The 19,135-nt window shown below is 40.6% G+C and overlaps 1 protein-coding gene across 9 annotated transcripts in view; it reads right to left on the bottom strand.

The window, feature by feature from the left end:
* Nucleotides 1-19,135, bottom strand: part of sema6a (semaphorin 6A) — a 108,071-nt gene that overhangs the window by 22,668 nt on the left and 66,268 nt on the right. For all 9 annotated transcript variants that reach the window (XM_023958294.1, XM_023958297.1, XM_023958298.1 and 6 more), the window contains 9 exons: nt 16,902-16,992; nt 15,157-15,276; nt 14,625-14,713; nt 12,467-12,684; nt 10,970-11,101; nt 9,277-9,432; nt 6,462-6,635; nt 4,890-5,030; nt 4,733-4,810 (listed from right to left, as the gene is read on the bottom strand). In XM_023958294.1, coding sequence (XP_023814062.1) covers nt 4,733-4,810; nt 4,890-5,030; nt 6,462-6,635; nt 9,277-9,432; nt 10,970-11,101; nt 12,467-12,684; nt 14,625-14,713; nt 15,157-15,276; nt 16,902-16,992 — 1,199 coding nt within the window. The remainder of the gene's footprint in view (nt 1-4,732; nt 4,811-4,889; nt 5,031-6,461; nt 6,636-9,276; nt 9,433-10,969; nt 11,102-12,466; nt 12,685-14,624; nt 14,714-15,156; nt 15,277-16,901; nt 16,993-19,135) is intronic.

The raw sequence follows: 19,135 nt of genomic DNA on the forward strand, positions 1-19,135 counted from the left end.
GGGAACCGAAATCTGTTTTATATTATCTTGCATCAGATGTGATTATTAAGAGATGTGATGTTGCACGGAGGGGATTTGGTTGCTGACTTGTGGGTCAGACATAATAGTGTTAATTATTCATATCAGAAGTGAACTGAAAAAGGAAAGAATATACTGTACATGCTGCTGAACACATATGCAAATATGTCCTCCACTTTGATTTGGAGTTGATTCCTAGTAGGTCACAAATCAGCATATGGCCACATTTTATCCTCATTTGATGTGCAGATTATGGCAACACAACTTTGTATGTGTTTTACTAAATAACAACCATTCAAAATCATATGCAATTATATGCATGAAAGGGGTGTTGACAGTGGAGCATATTGCAGAAGAGCAGAGTGCAAGCTGTTTTTAGGCAGTAGGTATAAGAGGCATAACTCCACATGGGAAAAACTGGCACACTAGCATCAGGGCCAGATGGAAGAAGAAAGAACAAGAGGCTGGCAAGAGAGCAAGAGTATGACAGAGGAAAGATGGAGACATAAATATGGATCAAAACATCAACTAGCAGATTGTTCTGCGGTTCCTTCTATTATTTCTAACCTTAAAAATATTATTCCATCTTTTAGTCCTTCTGCTTTTTTGCTCCTAAGTAGATGCTCTGTCAGAGCTGTCCACAGCTTCAGAATCATAAAAGAGGAGTCTGCTCCTTTGCTGCTTATGTTTATGTGGAGCATTTGCATACCAAACCAGTCACTTTGCGGCGGGGGGATCATTCATCCTTAAATAGCTGGTGATGCAGTGGTCATTTTGTCATGATTTCATCTGTAAAATGTTTTTCCCACCACAAAACTCCATCTGCAGTTTGTTCAGAAAGCATGACCTGGTTCTGTGTCATAACTGCAGCCACAATATTATAGTTGTCGTGGCCAAGCTCTGCATATCCAACCCAAAGCCTGGAGCAAACAGCTCTTTTCTTCCATCCATCCTTCCAAGAGCCCCTTCAGCTTGAGGTGACTGCACTTAAACACCATAAAATTATAAAGCTTCAGAGAAAAATGGAACTATGTTTTAGAGAAGGGCGGAATACCGATTTGCTTGTTAAGTTTAACCAAGTCCAGAGGCCAGATGGATGCACTCAAAAAACAAAAACAAAACATCATGTGCGTGCTTTATTCCACATGGTTTTTAGAAAAGGAGATTGTCCAGTGAGCCTGTGTGAACCTCATCCATTCTGAATGACATCCATACCCATGTTTACAGGTATTTGATGATGTGATAAAGTGCAGATGGAAAAATAAAAGACAAAGTTTAGCTTTGAAAACAAAACAAACTTCAAGACAATGTCCCCTGGATTAATGAGTACCTTCACCAACATAATAAAGAAAATCTAAACATAAAATCTGTAATTTATGCTTTGTAGTCCTGCTGTAATGCAAAGCAAAAAATCAATCTTAAGAAATAAAAAAAAATAGTATTTAGAAAATATGTTTTCTTTTTTATTTGTCAAGAAAAATAGGAAAAATCAAGAAAGTTTTATAGCAGCATAATGAAGCAGATCTGACTTTAACTTTTTTAAATTTTTTGCACTGTTTAGTAAAGTTTAACTCTCTTCAGGGTTTCAAAGTGTTTCCAAAGATTTAGATTTTTTTAGGCTTGAAACACTCATCTAAACTTTTAAATTGAGATGGCACAAAAAAGTTTGCTGTAATGGGAATTTGTCTAGTTTTACCAAATCTAAACTAGAAGATTTAAACAATAAAAATCTATATTATAAAATAAATATTATTGTGGTTTACTTAATTACTTCTTACTTCTTAACATAATGGATTTTTTTAGGGAGCCTTTATGTGTTGTACAAACATAAGAAATAAATATAGAGAACTCTTGCTTTTTCTCTTCTTTACTGATGAGTTCCATCTAAATCAGGGGTCGGGAACCTATGGCTCGCGAGCCATATATGGCTCTTTTGATGGTCACATGTGGCTCGCAGACAAATCTTTAATTATAGTTTTTTTTTTTTCATTAGACCAGTCCTTCTCGGGCGCGATGCGATGCCAGAGGCGCGCAGTAGTAGCAGTGCTTAGAGAGAGAAATCTGCGCCAGCGCTATCAGTTACTATTATCTATTATTTCACAGAGTTTGTACCAGCTGGAAACTTGTGAATTGACGTGCCTAAAACTGCGCGCTCCCATCTCTGAGAGAGAGCGCGCAGATGCGGGGACGGGATGTGTGAGGGAGAAAGCAGAGGGTGGGGCTGAGGTGTTGTGGGGACCGGCAGGTGAACCGCGCAGGGATTGTAAAAAAGCTGCCCGTCACTCACTGCAGCGTGTGAGTGTGTGTTTGGCTCCCCGTCTGCATGTGAGCAGTCTGTCTCACATCTACAGAACATTCAGACCTAAGATCACGTTTAAAGTCTCAACGCCTGAACGAAGCAGAAACTCACCACGTATCAACCAGACTAGACCATCAGCAAAACTACCACGAGAAATACTAATTTATTAGCAACAGAATGACAATGTTATTGAAAAAGAATCCACAGACTTATTGTACTTTAAAAATGTTGAAATTAAATCAAATGCACACATTCATTTGTATATTTAGTTTTAAACAAATTGTCGCGGACTGAGTTGGATGGCTGTTGGGCCGCGTTAAAAGTTCTGGAGCTCATTGAACGCGTCAAGCAGAGATCTGATTGGCTCTCAGTTCTGTCGCTCAGCCTGTTGTTAGGTAGTTTGGACCAATGGGGTTCAGCTATGGGCCGAATAAGAGAAATAGGAGGGCTGATGCGGCAGTGAGAGAATATAAAGTTGGGAGAAGCGCTCTCTCTCGTCTCGGCGGGAGAGATTCAGGAGTTGCTGAATTAATTTAACGGCGTTTGTTGCGGTCTGCAGTAATCGGAATAAAGAACTTTAAAAGAGGTTAAGTCTCCGTGCCTCAGTGTGGGGAAGGGACACTACATTATTGTATGGCTCTTTCGAAATTACATTTCAAAATATGTGGCATTTATGGCTCTCTTGGCCAAAAAGGTTCCCGACCCCTGATCTAAATGATGAGTTTATTCGCTCAATTGTAATGCAAACTATGCTTTTCCTATGCAAATTGCTTAAAAATGGGAGTTTCCTCCATTCATGGCTCAAAATGGGAGTGGAAATCAGGCTTGTGCACAAATGTAAAGTTCCATGATGAATGAGAGTTATGAAAGAGAAGCATGCATATGCATGACTTTGGAAATGTGGGGAAGATAATAAAAATTCATTTTACCCTTTGTCATTCATACAACTTTATTCATGAAGAATGTTGTTTTTGTCATCAGGCTCCCAACGTATCACTGAATTACTCACATTTCTAACTAATAACTTGTGTAAAAGGACATTTACAATAATTTTTTTGGGAGGAAAACCTATTGACTATATACTGACACATTTTTGAACATTTCAGACAGTAAACTGTAAAATTCTCATCAATGGTATTTAGCTGGGAGTCTCTTTTGAGAGGATCAATAAATACAAAACATTCAAATACAGTTTTTACATTTTCTACTTGGTGAGGGCAAATAATTAACATTATCTGCATTTTAGAACATTGCAATCATCACATTATGTTCTCCGTCACAATTAGCCAGTGATAAATATGCATGGTCTGTGTATTGTCATGGGAATAACAGTGCACACATAAAATGATCTTCTAAGAGGAATTTTCCAATGTTTTTACTGGTTCTTCAATTCAATCAATTCTACGCTCATTTCCATTTTCCAGTTGTTTGTGTTTTGGTTTTGAAGAAACCAAAACACAAAAAACATGATAATTGTGGAAAGAGATGAGTAAGAGAAAGTTATACATCTTGAATGTACATTAAAAAAGCCCATTTCTAATCCATGCACTAGAAACTGGATAACCTAAACTGCTATTTACGTTTTAAAGCAGGCCAGCTGTTTCAACCCGGTTTGCTTGCTTTTTAACTTCACTGTTTATTTCTGTTTCAGTGTCAGTGGACAGCAGGATTCTCCTTTGGTAAGCAATAGCCTGAAACCCCTTACATTCTTCCTCAGAAAAGTAAGAGCCTAAATATGCTTTTTTAAAATCCATTACAAGTTTAAAGAACATTTTATTCGGAAACTGTAATTACAAACATCTCTGTGACATGCAAATTATGAAAATGTTCATTTAAACCAATATTATTTTTTCAATTTTTGGAGTCCAAAGGCAGTTCGGTTTGTCCTCCTAGATCAGTTATGGAGGTTCAAATCATTCGGCTATGTCACCCTCCAACACCTTTGGTTTATTACACCTGAGCTTTTCAGTCACTGATCCTATCTTCATAAAGGCATTTTCATAAAAGTGTTCTCTGCTGCTCTGTGAATGATGGTGGCTAAAGAGAAACCTGTTGCACGACCTCGTTCACCTTTTGAGGGGAAACGCATTAAGTGGCAGCAGATGTTTGGGGAAACCAGAACATGTGCAGTTTGAACAGATTCTGTGGTGTGGTGGAAGTCAAAGTAGCATTTTGCTTTTATGTTTACATGCTCCTTATTTCAACCACCCACCAGTATTCTGCAACTTTAAAAAAGATGGTCAACTTTTTAATGCTCACTTAGTTGTTTTTCTTTTAACTATGATTTATTATAAGTTTTAATCACAAAATGCTGGATACAATTTCTAAAAAGATGAAGTAAGGTTTTGATTGGATAATTGGTTCCATTTTTTTCCACATTTCAGCTCTCTTGGGATTACATCTGTATTTACTTACTTGGTCTTCCCAACCACCTGTCTGCAGGCCCCCTCTGACACCCAACCGCAATAAGGATCTCTGGAAGCTATGCAGGACCTGGAGGAGAATCACAAACACCATTGCTTTATGCGCCAGAAAACTACCTTCAGGATTTGCAAGCATGCATCACACTTACTTCTTGCAGCGTCCGTGTCTTTCGCATCGAGACAGTGGTACTTTGACCACACACGAGGTGAAAGCAACCCACATAGCGTGGTTCTTGCCATCAATCTGCATGCCAATGATGCGCTTGTCCTCTACTCCATCTATGCTGCACCTGGGGAGCAAAAAAAAAAAAAGATCATAAAACTTGGAATGTGTTGAGAGATTTCCCAGTGATTCCAACGTTCATTTAAAGAGCAAAGGATGGAGATTAGGATATCACACAAAGACAAAGTGAGGTCAGCAGAAACACTGCCAATTCTAGACGAGAGCAAACAGGGTCAGGAACTGAGTGGGAGATAAATCAAGATAAAGGAAGGGGTGATACAGATACAACAGATAAACAGACAGATGGGCCCTCTGAGAAGTCAGCAGCACCTAAATGCATACCAGGATCCCGTATTTCACCACAACGCCATCCCTGCTAGTTGCCTTTGTCCCCACAGGGGCGCACTAATCCGGGGGCGTGCCAAGCCTCATTCTATCCCTTATCTCCCCTCCACTCGTCTCTTCTTTCTGCCATCCAGCTCCTGGGATTTAATCGCCCGTCTCCAGAGCTCTGGTCCTGCATTAACGCTCTCAATTAGGGCTTAGAGTCCATCTACACACGGTAATGCACTGCAATCGGGCATGATCCAGTCAGCCAACCAGCCGAGGAGGCAAAAAGTCACTTACTGTAAGCAACTAGAGCCAGATGGCCAAAAGCAGATGAACGCTCAACAAGGGAGGAAACAAAGGAAAATGCTGAGAAGAGGCAATGAGATCCAGCGAGTAACCGAGTAAAGGAATAGAGATGACCCTGCACTCCTTTCCTCTGCGTGAAGCTCATCACATGGCTACAGTATGTTGCACTGTAAACCTCAAAGATCTCCTATCAACTCCTTTTCATGTTCTTTCTTGCTTCCAAGCTGTCCTCTATGATCTCTGTAATTGTTTTCTCTCCCTCCTGAGTCTGTGATAACATGTGTTCTCTTTCAGCCACTACCAACCAACACACACTTGCTTTGGCAGAACCTTCTGCGGGTGACCTTTGCTCATTGCCCATGCTTAAAGATGCTCTCCTCTTCACATCCACACACAAAATCTTGCAACCATTGCAGCCCAACATGTGAATAATGTATTAACAACAATCCTAAATAGGCACTGAAGATAAACACAGACCCCAGCGTGAGCAGGAGTGTGTTTCCTTTAATCAGCCAACATTATGGTGGACCAGGGCTCCATTGCGGTCGGGAACCCTGCTGCTCCGTTATATCCAGAGCCTTAGTGTCTCTGACTTTAATTTAAGAGCTGCGGTTAGGCAAAGTGTAACCTGATAAAACTCCTTAAATGATAGAGTAGCCATCTGGTTGACTGGCTTCACTACAGAGCTTTTGTCAGGGGGTCTGACTGCAGAGATGAGGCTGGTGGGTTGGCTATGTTGATAGATTGCGGAAAACACACAATTAAACACAGTTTTACTCCAGAACAGGCACATATGCATCAACTGGGTTTTGTGTCCTCATAGCAACTGTATCCTCGCGTTGTACAAATAACAGCTACGTACTTGTCAGGGTTGTAGACGTTGACCTCCTCTAGAAACAGGCTGTTATTTAGGAAGCCATTGTTCATCTTGGCCAGGAATTTGAGGATGATCCCTTTTTCAGATCCCAGGAATACCACAGTATTGTTTCTATGGGGACCTGCTTCGTTGTCCACCACAATGCGTGTCAAGCGATACCTGGAAAAAGGAATACCAGGAAAAACTAATCAGTCAATTGCTTCATTAATTAGTCAGTTTGTCTGCCAGCAGAGAAACGGGATAGCTCTCTGAGAGAGCAGCAGATGGAGACGCACATCACAAGCACGCATCGTTGTAAACTCCAGAACAGCACATCCACTTCTAAATGTCATTGTCGTGATCATAATTACACCAACAATCAGTCAGTCAGATAATGTGATATCCATTGTGTAGGTCGGATGTCTGAAGATGACGACAGGGGGACGATTTCATTCATCGATTTTCAGTTCATCATCAGATTGATAAAAAGCCTTTTTAGCTGCCTGTTTAAAAATCATTGCAGCCAAGTTTCTCAAATAACAAACAACAAACAGAAATGTTTTTTTCTCACTGACACTAGCTGATAGCTGCACACTGAAACTTTATAGTACGACACGATGGAGACAAGGATTTTTACATTTTCTTCATACTGATTACAACTGATCAGATAATAGGAATTATGTAATCATTGATTTGATTTGATTTAATATATTGGTTGATTTCAAGCATTAAAATGGAATAGTACAAAAAAACAAAACAAGTTGACATCAAACCCATTTCAGATATTTAAGAAGATGATGCCATCTTCTTGACAGTGTAATTACTTTTAATCATAAATAGACGTAATTGCAGTTCTTCACTAGACTAATTAAAAATAATGATTATCAAATAAAGCCAGTTTTATTTGAAGGCATTATATTCATGGATTTATTCGTGTTTATCTACTTTCTTATCTACTTCACTTAATCTTCCTGAGTAAATGTGTGTGACATAAGATTGTCACACTGTTTAGCAAATACAAGTTCTGTGAAGAGGCTGCTTTGAAAACGTGTCATTAGAATGGATGTAGCCTCAGTTTACTATTCATTTTCATAAAAATCTGGCTGTGAAACTTTGAAAAAAACGAGCATCACTATTAAATTGAAGGTTTTTTTTTCTCCAGACAAATATTTGTACACATTTGTTCACTAAAACAGAAAAATGCCAAAATATTTTCAAATGGGGGGCGTAATGGTTAATGCTCTCGCCTCACAGTGAGAAGGCCTCGTTTCAAATCCCGGCTGGGACCTTTCCGTGTGGATCTTGCATGCTCTTCCCGTGCATGTGTGAGTTTTCTCATGGCACTCCAGCTTCCTCCCACATCCAAAAACATGCTTCATAGGTTGCTTAATTGCTATAAAGTGTCCCTAGGTGTGACTCTGTGTGTGTGTGCATGGGTGTGTAATTGTGTGGCCTTGTGACACACTGGAGATCTCTCCAGTGTGTACCCCGCCTTCACCAACAGTAGCCAGGTAAGGCTCTGGCAGCCCTGTGACCCCAAAAGGGATAAAGCAGGTTAAGAAAATGGATGAATAGATTTTCAAGGACTGCTGTCCTGCATTGGTGTGTATCGATGCTGATGATATATTTCTAAACTCTTTGTAGCCTCAGAGATGTGGTGATGACACTGACTGCATCAAAAAATGCTTTTAGACGGGAGTTTCAATAAACAGCTTATGGTTTTTGCAGTTAACAGAAGGAGATGAGATTTAAAGATTAGACATGGATCTCATCTGAAAATCTAGCAAGTCCACTCATATCCTCATTATTGTTTGCTGGACACCTATGTCCAAATGACTTTAAATGTTCTTAATTTTGTGTTCTAGCTGTCTTTACCAGGAGTTCCAAGGACAGAATCAGTGTGGTGTCATGAAATCAATTCAATTCCACCAAGCTAGACACAGTCTTTTCATATTTGAGATATAACAGCAGAAAGGGGTGTTTAGTGATTGTTTGCCAGCTGAGGTCCCTGCCTCTGCACAGGGAGTCTGCAGACAGAACGTTTTGTTTTACTGAGAAATAAACATGTGCTTGATATTGGGGGCATCCTCTCTGGAGAGCAGAGATATCTGATCGTAGTTCAGATTTCATTTCTAGTTGACATCAGTGAAAGCAGCAGACCAAACTGAACCCATGAGAGATATCCCGCCTAAAATATGTGTTATCATGGAAAATACCTGCAGATCTCTAGGGGAGTTTCGTCGCAGCTGAAAGTTAAGAAGAGGCTATTGCTTGTCAAGGATTCAGAAAGAAGCGGCAACCTTTAACCCTGTGCACTGTGCCTGTTTAGACCCAGATCCAAAGTAATACAATTTTCAACTTTTTGTTTGATTGTGGAGGAATGGAGGTATTGTCCTGTAGGATTTTGCCAGGAAGCTGGAATTATGTTATCTACCTGTTATGTTATCTGACTGAGTTAAACCGGAAGAAAAAGCAAACCCCACTAGAAAAACAACAGAGTTTGAACTCAAGTATCTTGATTTTGAAAGAGCATCTTATGAACAAAGCCTGGGGAATTGAAAAAGGAGAGATTCAATATAAAAATAAACAGAATGAGTGCACTTTCATTACTGCATAGTCATTCAGGGAGAATTATAGTAAGTTGGGAATGTGTGCTCCCTGCACTTAAACATGAAAGTAGGTCACTGGCTGTTTGTAATGGAGTCCTACTGTCATTTAATGACTTTGAATCTCTGAGTAACACTTGAAATAATTACCGTCCTGGGCTGAAACGCTCACAGACTCTCTGATGCCAGCAGCTTTTGGAGGGTGAGATGCTTACCGAACCATGGTCTTGAGAAACCAGGGCCTGTTGGCGATGGAAGGCACGGCCTCGTCCATCAGAGGATGCATCTTGATGAAGTTGAGTGTGTCGTCAGGGAACTCATTAGATATCTTATACTTCTCCATGGATGGACTACCAGCACAGCTGCCAGGTCTGCAAGTGAAGAGGAAGTGGAGAGATAATGGGAGAGGATTAAAAAAGAGTGGTAGATGGAGAAAAGAGACCAATTGAACAAAACACTTGACGATAAGAGGCTAGGATAACAGGCAGTCTCACTTTCTTAAAATCGATGAAAGTGAAGCCGTAAATGACTGAACTCTAATTTCAAGAGGCTCTGGTCAAACAGGAGAGCACACAATGTCCTCTTTTCTCTAGATTAGCGGTGAGGCTCTGTGACACTCCCTCTATCTGATTCTTTTATAGGGAGCTAGAGAGTTTCCTATAAAAAGAGGAGCTGCTTTTGATAGCACATCCTCAATTGCAGGCATGTCACCTCAAGCCTATAAAACCCCTTTACAGCCAGGTCTTTGATACCCTTTCACGGCACAGAAACATCCACAAGTTTACTGCTGCAAGCATCACACAGTTATTATGTTGTTTTTAATTAATTTAATCATTTTAATTAATTTTCCAATGCAGCAAATCAAAGTTAGGCATGAAGGCAAGTCAGCAATCACGAAAAGCCCCAGAGTGCAATGTGGCTCACATCAGAAACCCACATCAGCATGGCACAAAATGTGGTATAAACTCAAAAAGAAAAACCATCCTCAATGACTTTTTAAGCAGCTGTTAAATTTCAGATTTACAGATTCATTTATTTTGATTATTGCTAAAGCAAAGACAACATCCAAACTGCTACCGTCAGTATACTGTTTATGCATTTGCACATATGGACAGCAGAACGGGACCAGGCATCTCTGAAATACGAAAATCTGCAAATAATTTAGAACGAGCACATGGAGGAGCAGTCTGCTGCAAGACCAGACCTTGGTGGCATTGATACAACTCTCTGTCTGCTTGCCTGCAGATAAAAAGGACTGAACATGCCTGGGGATGCAAATGAAATCAATCATATTCATTACCACAAAGAAAAACAAGAGAAAAACAGGGGCCACGTCTGCTCCTTGAAATGCCTGACCTTGCTGAACATAAACCAGTTACCACATGCTAATTGAGGTAAGGAGGTAAACTTACTCATTTGCACAAAGCATTCGGATAAATACAGTAGAGGTTCTCAGTTGGCGAGCAGTCACATCCCTAAGTGATACTTCTTTGAACAAACACAAACACACACTGTTCCACCAATTATCGGAGCCCTGATCTTAGCGGTAAGTCTTTTGTTTTTTTTCCTTAAAGGTACTAAAAAAAGGCTCTTCAAGCTGTAATTAGTGAGTAACAAATGGAAGATTGATCAGGTTGGTACAAGTGTGAAATGAACCAGGCCCTGAGGTGATCACACGCTTCATTTATTGATGCCCGGGCAGCTCTGCGTGGGAAAAAGCTGAGCGCCCTAGGTGATTGTTTTTACAGTATGCAGGTAAGGAACAATAAGGTAAGAAGTTCAATTGCTGACTTAAATAAGTCCAAATGAATAAAAAAAAAAGCCAAAATTATTACCAAAACGTACAACACACACTAGATTATATTTTGGAGGCATGTATGTGTCTGTGTCCTTGTGTGCAGGTTGTACCTTGGTTTGGGAACCTTTTCCTCAGGAAAAGGCGTCCAAGTGGAGTCTGGGGATTTCTGCTCTTTGAAACGTCCCGTAAACGTCTTGGCCACTTCAGCCATGTCATAAGCACACACCGCCGAACCGGGAATACTGCCATGACAGAGAAACACAAGAAAACTAAATGTGCAATCTGCTGATGGAAAATTTTGATTAATCTTAATTCAGTTTCTGGAACATCACCAAAACTAGGACAAAATCATTTGTGACACTATTTAAAAGGCATGATTTGCTTCAAATTGTAATTTGAAATTTCATGTTTTGAGGATTAATATTTCTCCCTGAACTGCAGAGTTGACGAACAAAGTCCTCAGTGAGAGATCCTCATGAGGACACACACTCCCTTTCATCCAAACTGGGTTTCCCCATGAGTCTTGTGGCCTTAAAGTTCATCCCAAGGACAATGTTGGGTTCCAGAAATGGAAAACACATTATCTTGTTACAGCTGCATCCTTCTCTACATGTGAAATCAATGCATAGCTGATTATTGAGTCACTTCTCTATTTACTGTGCATCTGATTTCAGAAGTGAGCTGTTTACAAGATGAAAAACACCATTCTCTCTCTTTGCTGCCAGGATTTTCATGCTATTGCATCATGGGTTAAATCTGTCATTGAGGAGACCAAAACACCAGGGCAGCATTGCAGATAGCAATGTCAGAGAGCTGTTAGTTTCTGGCTCAACTACTCCATTACGGTAATTACAGTCTGTGTTGAATATATATAAATGTAGACAGAAATATTTCAGTTTATTTGACGTTTTTAATGAGGCAGATTGAGCATGTTAATAAGTGGCATGTCCACTTGGCTGCTCCTTCAGACAGACATTTTTTTACACAAAACTCTGAATGTCATCTGCATTCTCTGCATGATTCCTCTAATTTCAATCCTCCAGTATAAAACGAAAATACTAACACTTTGATCAGAACGGGAGCCCACAGAAATGTTCTGAGATGCTGCTTTATTGGATTTTAATGTCTATTAACCACGCTCAATTGCTTTGTCACAAGCAATTGTCTTATCTGCTAAAAAGCAGCCATAAAATAGAAAATTGCCATATGTGCAGACTATCAGACCTGCTCCATGGTTTTGTGGTAATTTTCAATTTAGATAAGAACTCCCACTGACAGTGAGAACACATCCGAAAAAGGATTATGGACAGAAAAGTAGGGGTGAACCACTGCATGTCGGGAAAGCAGCTAAACTGTTTTGACAGAAGAGGTAAATGTTGACCCTGTAATGCTCATAAATTACATGTCACCTAGAGCCACAGCAGGGGCCAACACTGCCAGTATTAACAAAGGTCATACTGTTGATGAGGGCATTTTAGAAGGTATTTCAAACTGAGGCAGTTAATCCAGATAATAAAGGGAACGTTCAAAACAACTTTGAAGAGCTTAAACTCATTTGAAATAAGGATAAAGGAAATTCTGCACAGTTGTGTTTTGCCACAGAATACCTGTTGTAAGGGGTGGAGAAAGTCGCCAATACCACATCCCTCCCGTTAACATGAATGACTTCTGTCACGGCCTGCAGGATGTTGAAGTAGAAGTGGGAGTCGCCGGGGATGGAGCAGTTCAGGCGGGACTTCAGAAAGGATGTCCACTGCTTCTCCAGAACACGGGGCGAGCCGCCGCGGTCGTTCTTACAGACCCTCGCAACCCGAGGAAACACCACCTGTTCGAGTCATGCACAGATTGAAAGGCTTTGCTTTAATAGTTCTAAATCAGATGACATGTGTCAATCTGTGGCGCCTGTCAAAAAGGGAACTGCACGAATTTAGCACTGCACCCTGCAGCACTGTCAGACTGTCAGGCAGCGTTATCAGCGAGATCACTACCGATGTTGCAGTGCAAAGAATACATCATGTGACGTCACTTTAGGCAATTTATTGCATTTTCCTTAAACCTCTCGAGTCAGTCCACAATCAAAAGATGTATTTGAAGTTGACAGTAAAATGGTCCAAAAAAAAACTTTGTACAAGATAACGTTTACAAAATAGCCTTAAAATGTAGAAGAAGTGAAAACCGCAATGTTGGCTAATTAAACTATTCACCACTGTATGTTTAAGGTTAATTTGTACAGATTTTATGATGAATCATCACAAGGTGTGGGTTTTTTAACTGAAATATCACAGAATAGAAATGTGAGGTGTGCTCATACTTCTCAAATTAAACAACTAGTGAACTGACAGTCTACTTTAACAGCCTTTGTTACTGCTTCAAGTCACAGATTTCGTGTTACATCCCCTTATTGTAAATTAAAGTCAGAAGAGCAATTGCTGATGTGCTGTTTGAGAGTCAGCACCTGGCAACAGAAAGTTTCAGCTTCAAATTGGAGCCAGTGGTGTAATTACAGCCTCGCCTTGAAATCTTGTTGGTAGTGTTGTAATTAGTTGTTGTCAAACTATACTTTACAGCTTTAACTCCAGCATCAACCTGAAATTGATAGTGCAGATGGAAGCAAACATGCATTTAACTGCAGATCTACAAACACACACATCTTTACCAATACCAGACACACACAACACAATCTATCATTTCAAAATCGACTTTGCAGAAATGTCATAAGGTCCTGTGCAGCTCTGTGCAAGATTATTGTAAAATTGTTTTGCATTATAGGGGATTCTTCTTAGTTAAAGGTGAGGCTAAGTCAGTTTTACCTGTACTTGTTTTCTTTTTCTCAGAAAATACAGTTTGTGTCTGCAAAACTAGTGAAAATATTCACATAAATAGGACTTATACTGTATAAATACCTCAGCAAACACCTATTTACATTTTTGAAAACAGATTTATCCATTGTTTTGTTTTTTTTTAAACCACAGCCTCCCTTTTAAACAAAGGGATACACAAATAGACTTTTGGCAGATATTTCACTATGGAAGCATGGATGGCTGTTTACATTTTCAGGGAAGGCCATTCTGCTGTGCAATAATGAAGAGATATCATTCACTAAATGTTAAATTGCTCTGTGCTTCATCAGTTCTCCCACCACATGCATAATTACACTGACATTACTTTCAAAACACCGGGCAGATTGAGAGGCCTGATCTGTATTCATGCTCTGTATAACACATGGCAGTCACTTCTGGCAGCAAATCCATTATTTCTGTGTTTGTGTTACCTCAACTTTGTTCTCACGCCATCCCACATATTGTGTGCGTGTCTCCTAATTTATTCTACAAAGTACGTATTCATTTCTGACATCCCCACAATATGAGACTGATGAGATTAATTTAAAATTTCCTACGTAAAGTAACTCTTTTCAAAAGCTCGCCTCTTTGATTGCAATGTCTTCTTTCGTAGAGAGGTGATTTTTTTCTCCAGAAAAATTCAGATGATAGGTCAAACAGGAGCACAATGGCTATATTAAGACTCAAAATGGGACCTCCAGACAATAATAGATTCTGTTTTGAGTCTAGTTTGGGTTCAGCATCCTGCTTAGTGTTGCTGAAAACTGTTTTTGGCAACTTAACAACTCCTGAAAGCCTCATTCTCATTATGTGATACACCCATATCCTGTTAGCTTCCCCAGGCACTTCCTGATCCTCTAGGTAAATAGGAAGTCACCTCTGATTAGAGATCAAACAATGGAAGGACAATAGGGTCTCTTCTTACCTTTCCCATTGTATTGTACTCCATAGCAATTTCCCGAAAGAAGAAATAGATGAAGTCCCCATAATTAACTGCCTGAACAAAGTAGGGCTCTGCAAGTAAGAACAAAAAAAGGTACAAGTAGTTTTACTACTGTTTTTGTACATAAGCATTTAAATTATCACTTATATTATACAAAAAAGGACTAAGCGAGCTTTAGTAGCCTCAACTTATCATCAGTTAAACCAAGTAAACATGAAAAGACAGATCTTTGTGTTCTATTTGGAAAGACTAAACTTGTGCTCCTTTTACCTGGGGGGCAGAGCACTTTCATCCATGTCAATGTGGCTAAATAAATCTGCAAAAGCAAAGCATGCAGCATCTAACACAATTAGTTTCCCACCTTCCTAATATATTGTGGACCAAAAGTGTGTTTAGACAGTCTTGCACGAACATCATAAATCACACGACCCAGCTCAGGTAGTCTGATGTTGTGTCAGTGAACTTGGCGCTGCCTCCCCACAGAAACTTTTGCTTTAGAGTGTCCCTAACTCACCTTTGAGCCATTTGGAGTCGTGTTTGACAGTGCGCAGAGTCGGACTGTCGCCAAGGCTACGGTAGATGACTGCATCGATCGCTAGAAAGTCTGTTACAGTGGCTGAGTACAGCTTGCCATCTGGACAGGAAACACAAAGGCAGAAAGCAAAATGAGGAGGAAATATGGAGATGAAGAGGCACCAAAAGATGAAAAAAATGGAGATGAGAGCCTTTTTTCTAAAACAATAGCTACTGAAGGATTTTTATACATCTAAAAAAGCACAAACATACTTCATATGACTCAGTTCTGGGTAATGAGTGAATCACAAAAACCAAAGGGATTCTTTGATGGACAACAAATAGACTGTGCACTCTCTTGAGCATGTTGTGCATTCGTGATTACCCAGCATAACAAACACCAAAGCCATGAACTCTCATTTTGTCTTATGCTCCACTAAGAAAGTCAAACAAGTCCCTGCACTTTGGTATACACACACATCCTTCACAAACACAATGCACTGCCAGACTGAGCTCAGCCGGCTCGTCTGTGACCACAGTGGAAACTCAAACGACGTAATTGAAAGGATAGCGGAGGAACCCTCTTGATTACTCAGAGCTTCCAGCTCCATCCACGCAGCTCTGCTTCACATTAACTGCTCATGCTTGGCATTTACTCTCGTCATCCGCTTCAAAACAGCACAGACAGTTCATCAATACTGCCATAAATCGTTTCACGATTAATATGAATGAGGACTGAATGTCTTTAGCAGCCTCTTTCGCACCCGGCCAGCACAGCGCTGACTCATTCTTCTCCCATCAGCCCTGAAACTGAACATGTTAAACTGAATCAGAAACAGAGGGCTGTTTTTTGAGGGACTGTTACTACTCATACATTTGCAATGGTAAATGGAGTATACTTATATAGCGCTTTCTAGCCTCTTTCAAAGGCCCAAAGTGCTTTACAGTCACAGTCCCATTCACCCATGCACACACACATTCACACACACATGGCGGCTCCGCCGCCGAACACTGGCGCCAACCTACCACAAGGGGCAAAGTGGGGTTCAGTGTCTTGCCCAAGGACACGTAGACACATGGGCGTGCAAGGCGGGAGTCGAACCTGCAATATTACGATCATGGGTCGACCGCCCTACCGCTGCACCACGGCCGCAATGACTGACAAGGTGGGATTGTTTGCTCCAATACCTGGAAACCCTTGTGCTATCCTAGGCACCTTAACATTGGGGGTGAGGTCATCTAGACCCCACAAGACAGTACGCTGAACCTTTTTTCTTCAATGATTTGTGATCTTCACTGGTGTCCATGGATTACATGAAATCCTCTTCGCCTTTATCCACCTTTGTCATGGTGGGAATAACACGTCAATGTAAAGGTGGGGTCATAGGATTGCACAGGGGTTAAACATGTTTCTAAACACTTTTATCATGGATTAAAACAATGCCAAATACTGATAAATACTGTCAAATGACTTCTGCACACAGCAGAAAATTATGATTAATGTTTTTGCATCATGGAAATCAGCTTGTAGCAGAAACTATCAAACAACCCTAATGTACTTTTTTTTCATAGAGTCCTGTCTTTATCTCATTTAGACCTGAGCTGCTCTCTAAGCACTGGAACTGCATTAGCCATATATTGCATCAGGTTTTAAATGGGTTAGTAACAAACCAAAAGGAAAGGGAACAAAGATCTGAATAGAACAAAGGTAGTCGTGTTCGAATTAAGAGAAATGTTTAAACGTACCAGCAAAAAGGGCCACATTGGCGTGCTTGGCATCGTAAGGACAGCGTGCCATCCCACTGATCTCTTCTCCCACTGCATCCAGGGTCTCCGTCTAGGATGAAAATGGGGAAGGAGGTCAAGAGAAATCAACATAGCAGATTAGGGGTTCATGGATGAATTAAAATGTGTTTAAAAAAGGGTTAAATTGGTAAAATATGGTTACAGGTCAAGAATAAAAAGCCCCAAAAGGTGGACACCTTTAACCTCATAATGACCCTGAGAGGCCGCTTTATCATTCCTCCGAAGTCAAAGCCTCATATCTGGGAATATCTGGAAAACTGTCATGGAGACGGATAAAAATAAATAAATAAATAAATAAAACATTTTCCACATTTTTACACTTTGGGTGTATATGTTTGCTTTCCCCTGAAATCTTTTATCTCCTAACTGCACTGATGTTAAAGACATTTCTACAAGGCTCTGATTTCTCAAACCCATTTAATGCAGCGCTTTCCTCTGCCCTGGTTTCTAAAGCTTTAGCTCAAAGAAAAAAAAGGCACACAGCCCTGAGTGCAGAATGAAAGAAACTCTCTCCATTGCACTTTTAAAATAGTAAAAGATACAGAAGTGATCATCTTAGTAAAATTTAGTAGTCGTGACTTTCAACTCTGTTCTGCAGGACTTTTTATCTCATTTGGTGCATTTCTGTAGAGGTCCTAATTTTTAGTTAACACCCAGGAGATCAAAATTATTACTTTTAATGCCACAAGAAATCGAATTTGCACAGTTTGGTTCAGGCGCTCAGTATTTCTTAATGTCTCATTTCTGCATAATCACTGTCTTAGAGCCACTAGATTCAATCTCAGTGGAGTATGTGCAAACCAGAATTTAGACAAGTTGTCCTTGTTTCGAGCTCAGACTGGTTGTGATGCGGTTGGCAGAGCATGGCCAACAGTCTGATGTGGGTGAAGGGTCACCATCATCCCTCCATGGGCAGACTTGTCTTCCCCAGCATGCCTCAGGACACTCGCTTAGCCTGGCTGAAGACCAGGGGCACACTCACACATGAGTGTACCACAAAAGAGGAAAAAACAGCCATACACTTACAGACCAGTGGCTGTGTTGAAGAAAGATTACAAAACACAGTTTGACTGCGGAGTTCATGCTTTCTTCAGTTTCTGACTGTATATCGTCTTGCTTTTTTTCCTCCGTTCTCTCGACAAAGGGAAGTGCAGTTCGGCAAGGCTTCTAACTGCTTACACATACTTTTTCTGGTCTCTAAGCAGGTCGTTTTGTTTTCTGCTCCTATCTCAGCGGAAACGGCCATCATCTGCCCACTATAAAGGTCACACACTCCGGCGCAATGCTGGAGAAGCTTGCCAAAGAAATTGTTGAGGATGATTTGGCAGAGAAAATCACAAGTGACCTTTCAGAACAAACACATAACCAGCAGCAGCAGTGATTCTTTCTTCCTTCTGTCCTCCCAGAAAGCTAAATGAAATGATAAATAGAGGCAGACTCCTCACATAGGGAAAATATTGTAAATATAGATTGCGCTGGGTTCATCACAGTCGACACAGGTGGTTTAGGATCAGCTCTGAAAGTTTCTGTATACATGGCAAACCAGTTGAGCTTAACAAGTCATGAACGCAAAACAAATACTCCTGTCCTCGTCAGCATGACATAAACATACGCTCGGAAATCTGTCACACCACCGCCGCTGCCTCCGCCCCTGCCATCTCTTCACTTGATTTCACCAAGGTGGTGACCTCTGTCTGCTGGGCTTGGCTGCCTGTCACTAATCTGTTCCTGCCGTTTGAGCAGGGGAAGGCACTCCCAGCCCTGCCACAGATATGCGCATGGCTCCAGCCTCCTGTAGGGCTGGCGTGCCTGCAGAGACACCCTTCTGCTTCCTTCCATGACATTAGACCCGTCAAAAGCAATTTTTAGTTTTTAAAAATGTATATATGCTGACAGATCTTTATATCTGCCAAAAATAAATATTCATGTCTAAACCACTATGTGCATTTTTTTTCTGTTGTTTACAAGGCAAGCACCATTATGCTGTCAACTCTAATAGCTGCAACAAATAAAGAAGTGCATCCTTTTCGCAGTGTCCAAACAATTGGAGAAGTGCTGCGCTGTCACCTGCACTGCCTCAATAATTTGCTCCTACTCTGCATCAAAGATGACTGAATGCCCTCCAGCCCTGGTTTGAGGTTCAGTCTAAACGGATGAAAAACACCAGCAAATTA

This window comes from Oryzias latipes, chromosome 9, assembly GCF_002234675.1.
Source record: "Oryzias latipes chromosome 9, ASM223467v1".
NCBI classification, from domain to species: domain Eukaryota; kingdom Metazoa; phylum Chordata; class Actinopteri; order Beloniformes; family Adrianichthyidae; genus Oryzias; species Oryzias latipes.